The sequence below is a fragment of the Triticum aestivum genome, chromosome 5B (genome assembly GCF_018294505.1).
Source record: "Triticum aestivum cultivar Chinese Spring chromosome 5B, IWGSC CS RefSeq v2.1, whole genome shotgun sequence".
Classification (NCBI taxonomy): Eukaryota; Viridiplantae; Streptophyta; class Magnoliopsida; order Poales; family Poaceae; genus Triticum; species Triticum aestivum.
The window spans coordinates 3,617,292-3,623,186 of NC_057807.1; the positions used below are offsets into that span (position 1 = coordinate 3,617,292).

The following is a 5,895-nucleotide window of genomic DNA, read 5'->3' on the forward strand; positions in this document are numbered from 1 at the left end:
AACACTTGTTCCCATCCACAACCATGTTTGGTGATTAGGAATATGGGGTTATTTCATTATTTACTTAGAGTATATATGTTTAACTTGTAATACATGCAAGTCAAGCATAAGTTCTTTTCTTAGCTTGGGCTTTAATTTATTTGCAGTTACAGAAGTAGCATTGTGTTAGTACTGTTTTAAAAAAAAAATTCTCTTTCTTCTCCTTGGTGAGAGGCTGCTGCTGTATTTTCTGTTCAGTAGTTAACCTTCTCATATAGTCTTCTCTTTTACTGAAGTTGTACTGTTTTATTTCTTCTTTCTAGTATATTTTTCTGATGAACATACATTAACCTTCTCTGCAGTCTTCTGTTTTTCTGCTCTTGAGTGCAAAAGCAACGTCAAAAAGAGTTGTAACAGAGTGGTCCTCTGAATAACTGTTACCTGCACTTTGCTGGCTATTAAACGAAGCTGGGGCTTAAGCCTTTTATCTAGAAATATAGCCCTTGGAAAACTTTGTGCTGCATTCCGTGTTTGTATTTAAATTTAAATGGACTGCACAGGAGCATTCTACGGTGCTCTAATGAGATCATATATGGTACTCTTTCCAGGTAGCTGTTGCCCTCTCTCATGCGGCTATTCTTGAAGAATCCATGCGGGCACGTGATCTACTGATGGATCAAAATGTGGCCCTAGATCTAGCTCGGCGAGAGGCTGAAATGGCAATACGTGCTCGCAATGACTTCCTAGCTGTGATGAATCATGAAATGCGAACCCCGATGAACGCGATAATAGCCCTTTCCTCCTTACTACTAGAAACTGAACTTACCCCTGAGCAGCGCCTAATGGTGGAAACAGTGTTGAAAAGCAGCAACCTTTTAGCGACGCTCATCAATGACGTCTTGGATCTTTCGAAACTCGAGGATGGGAGTTTCGAACTGGATATAAGTGCATTCAATCTCCATGCTGTTTTCAAAGAGGTTTGTACGAAAATATCGCCTTCCCAACCACCTAATACCGGTGGCGATGCATGTTACTCTAACCCTGAACTTGTTATATGGCATTGCAGGTGATGAGTTTCGTCAAGCCGATTGCAGCCATAAAAAAACTCTCTGTGTCGGCCATGTTATCCCCTGACCTGCCCCTATCTGCCATCGGTGATGAGAAGCGACTCATGCAAACTATTCTGAACGTCTGCGGCAATGCCGTTAAGTTTACCAAGGAGGGCCACATCTCGCTCGTAGCGTCAGTTGTGAAGTCTGACGCTCTAAGAGAGTTCAGAAGCACCGATTTCCATCCGGTCGCGACTGATGGCCATTTCTATGTAAAAGTTCAGGTAAAGATTGCACCACAGAAACTCCATGCTCTAATCAATGTAACTCTTAAATGAGAATGGCATGTGTGAGGATCACATGAAACTCTGTGGTTTCAGGTTAAAGATACAGGGTGCGGCATCAGCCCCCAGGATGTATCCCATGTGTTCACAAAGTTTGCTCACACGCAGAGCGGCGGGAACCAGGGGTACAACGGCAGCGGCCTCGGGCTCGCCATTTGCAAGAGGTATTCTACCAATGTTCTAACAGATTCCCTGCATTAATGGTTGATGGGTTGATCAATGACATAGTGACTTAGAAACGCCTGAATGTGCAGGTTTGTGAGCCTGATGGGTGGGCACATATGGCTGGAGAGCGACGGCGCGGGGAAGGGCTGCACGGCGACGTTCGTGGTGAAGCTGGGGGCCTGCGACGCGTACCAGCAGCCGGCGGTCCCTCTGGTGTGGCCGAGCCATGCCGGCTCCGACCCGTCTGGCCCGGCTCGCAGAGAAGAGAGAGGGCTGTCTAACCTGAAACCTAGGTACCAGAGGAGTATATGACATGATAACCGAAACCGATGGTTCATCGTCTAATTTTGTGGGTCGGGTGGGGTGAGGTAGGAGATGGAATGGAAGGTTCCGGGGGTATGTTTGTTTGTACACATGATGTAAAGAGGATGGTGATTGGCGCGTCCTGTAATCTGATGGATGTTGCTGTGCGGTTAATAGTGCATGGCAGCAGTAGGGTACGGTTGTTGCACCTGGCTGATGATTCTGCTGCAGTGCTGTGCAGTGCTGGCCCGTTGTTGCAAAGAGTTGGAGGCCCATTGCAGCATGCAGCAAAGCACAACCAACCAGTGTAGTAGATTCTGTAGTAACCAGATGGAAAAGAGCTATGGACGAAATTTGTGATGAAATGTACAAGTCACTGAAGATCTCTTGCAGTTTGGCTCACTCGGTTTCTTTTGTTTTCTTTTTCTGATAATGGACTATTTTGTTGATGCATGAAGTCTTGCATCTCCAACAAAACATTGAGGCCTCCTTTGGTTTGGAGGAGTTCTTAGAATTTCATAGGATAGGATTTTTATAGAAAAAATTTCTTTAGGCCCTTTGGTTAGGAATTCTTCTTATCCTCCACATTTCATAGGAAAATAAACGTTAGCCTAGACTCAATGGGAAAAAAAAATCCTATGATATGAAACAAAGAGCATCTCCTTGTCTATTCCTATTAATAGGATTTGAGATACATCTCATTTCCTATGTCTTTCCTATTCCTATGATTTTTCTATCTTATAAACCAAAGGAAGCGTAACTTTAGACCATGAAATGGATCCAAATTGGCAAAAATCCGAAAAGATGAATAATACATTATCTGTAAAAGATGAAGAATACATTTACTACTTGTATATCATTCCATTTTTTTATTCCTTTGAAACCAGGCATTCCCTTCGTCCCAAAATAAGTGTGTTGATTTAGTACAAAGTTAGCAAGCATGATACTTGCAAAACCAATACTCTTATCTCTGGCTAACTGGCTTCATTCACGCCAAATAAACAACAATGTATGGTAGCCATGACCTGCTGTCCATTGTCATGAAGCACAATGGGCATGCACATGTACAAGAGAACAAGCACACCGGTGGCTCTAGAAGCATAAGACCAGCAAACTGGCAACATGATTCTCAACAAAAGAACCCGAAGATGCCATCGTGGCTTCTTCAGATTTCAAAGGTGAAGGCCTCAAGATCAAGGGAAAAGAAAGACAAAATAATGAAATGCATCTTTCTGTCACCGAGCTAATCATATCACACAATTTCACTATTTCCTCTATCCTCTTGATTGATCATGTCATCAAGAAGGGAGATACATTATGCATCTAGAAATACTTCAAAGATATAAGCATAACAACTACAACTACAACTGGATAAATCATCTCATAAACATACTTAAGATCCACCATAAAAGATAAATAATCGATTTTGTAACCATGTAGGCAACTTGTAGAGTCTAAATCAATGAAAGTACATAGTCGTTATATGAAGCATACTATATAATAGTGCAAAAATGCAAATGGTTCTCGCTGATCCAAAGGCCGATCCAATAAGGTACTGCAGTAGAGCCAAGGCCGATCCAAAGGCCGGGCAAAAGAGGCGACCGCCCCGGTCGTCGAGAGAGAAGGACCCCAAATATACATAACAACTATAATTATATACATTACACCCGAAAGATTATTGAATACATAAAAAGAGTCTCAATTTGCAGGAGCACAAGTTCACACTACACAGTAATAGATTGTAGGACAAACCAATCCGACTGGTGAAGTTGAGCTTAATTACATTGCTAGTCTCTATTTATGATGGATGTCTCATTATCATAATACAATTTATGATAACATGATTTTTGTGTTCAGATGAATGCACAATTTTTCATTTGAGAAATGGGTGGGAGATCTTAGATTTACCAAATAAAACAAAGCGAATCTAGACTAGCATGTCAGATAATCGAATCATATGTCAAACTACAATCAACAATATTTCATGTCCTTCTATTATTATAATGATGGTCCTAATATGAATACAAGTACAAAAGCATGCAAATGTTGTGAGCCTATTACTGAACCCAACTAGCAAGTCGTATTTGCCATGGCCTAGAAATTTCTATAAATCTAGTTCCTAACATACACTAGAAACCACTATTAAGAATTTGGTTAGTGTGTATGATTTAGAAAATCTCTTCCGCGATATTTAATAATGTTAAAAGATATATATGGACACCCATAAATATGAAAATATATGTGTATATACACTAAATCATTCATGCAATATTTAAAAGTCAATTCAAAGGACTTTTTAACTAGAAAGAGAGTTTTTTTGTTAATTTTATTTTTTCTCCGCTAATATATTTTACAACTGTATAACAATGAATATGTTAACTATTATTTATAAACAATGTTATGCGACTAACTATAATGTCTAAGCAATAGAAAATTATACAAATTAAAAATCTAATATGTTATACTTAGTTTAAAATAAGTATAAAAGTTTATCATAAAAAATAATTGGTTTAGATGCACCCGGGTCAAAAAAATGATTTAAATGGCCATTGTGTATTTTTTTGACAATTAGACTTCAAATCCAAACTTGTTTGTACTCTTTACCTCTGATTGCGTATTCAGAAAATTAGTGTTACACATCACAAAACTGGAAATATTGTTTGTGTTTGTAGTTATAATTAGTTTGATGGACATTTTATTTACCTCAATCCCGATTGTCTCTGCATGCTCGACGACCCTCCTGGTCTGAATGCACTAGTCCACCTATTGAGCAAACAGATGGAGATCATGCTTCTCTTTGACGAAGTTTTTCTTCAATATATGGTTCATGCTCTCGCTTCTCTGTGTGGAAGTCATCCGCTCACAGAATATTTTCTTTTAATAAGCTGAGATCCACTCGTGTCTGTCATCCCACAGCGTATTCATCCCTTCGTCGTTTCGCAAGTTGTATTTCTGCATGAGGTCCTTCCATGCTCGTTCAAATTCTGACGACATTAATGGATGATTGAGCACTCCAGTGAGGCCAGCCTTGAATGTGTCGTACGCCTTATACAACAAGGCGAGGTGGTCTTTGTACTTCTTCATTATGTGTGAGCGGCACCACTTATGCAATGTATTTTTAATGCTGCCTTCATCGAAAAACATTGGTCTGAGAGGCACAAGTAGTTTATTTTTATTAAGTTGTCTATGTGCAAGAAAGACGGAAGAAATAGAAGTGGATCAAACAAATGTAAATATACAGGTGTTGTATTATACCTGTGAGCATCAGATTGGCAGCTTGTAGTTCATGCACCTCAAGAATGTTTTGAAAACCCATTCAAACTACGGGATTGTTTCATCTCGCACAAGGGAGGCAACAAATATCATGCTATGGAGATGATGGTTCACTCCCACAAATACTCCCAGCGGCATGTGGAACTTATTCGTTTTATATGTCGTGTCGAATGTTACGCATTCTTCGAAATCTTCATAAGATCCTCTGCAACTTGCACTAACCCAGAAGACGTTTCTTACATGTGTATCTGCATTGACGTCGTAATCATAGAAGAACTCTAGGTTGATTTTCTTTATCTTCTTAAAGAAACCTAGAAGTTTCTTGACGTCATCTTGAGACCCCTCTCTTGCAAACTGTTGTTTTCTGCATTTCAAACACAATGCAAACCTATCTTATCAAAACGGTAAATAATTACCCAAAGAATCCTCAAGCAATATGTTTTGTTGTGTGCTTATTTGTTCACCCAGTCGCGGCTAGTATGTCCCATGAATTGCAGACCACTGGTCATACGTGACAGTGTTGACATCATCTGTGCGTGTGTGTGGTTGTCCAGCTGCATGTCCTTCACCAACTGGTCAATCAAAGGATCATCTCTTTTGTGTGAGTGTAGGTGCAAGAGCATCCCAGGGCTTTCGATCATCTTGTGATTGTTCTTGAGCTCACCTTGTGTATCATAAAGCTCCCATTCTTCCCCTCTTTCACTCTAATTCTTGCTCGGCAACCAGTCCTTTTTGATGTCTTGCCACGTTTCCGGTCATATTCTGCCACAATCAAATTGTGC

General features: G+C 40.1%; 1 protein-coding gene across 1 annotated transcript in view; it reads left to right on the forward strand.

Annotated features, from left to right (window-relative positions):
* LOC123110043 (probable ethylene response sensor 1) overlaps nt 1–2,240 on the forward strand; it is a 4,992-nt gene extending 2,752 nt beyond the window's left edge. The window contains exons 3-6 of the mRNA XM_044530447.1: nt 588–956; nt 1,046–1,312; nt 1,409–1,536; nt 1,627–2,240. Coding sequence (XP_044386382.1) covers nt 588–956; nt 1,046–1,312; nt 1,409–1,536; nt 1,627–1,849 — 987 coding nt within the window. The 3' untranslated portion in view covers nt 1,850–2,240. The remainder of the gene's footprint in view (nt 1–587; nt 957–1,045; nt 1,313–1,408; nt 1,537–1,626) is intronic.
* Nucleotides 2,241–5,895: the final 3,655 nt, after the last annotated feature.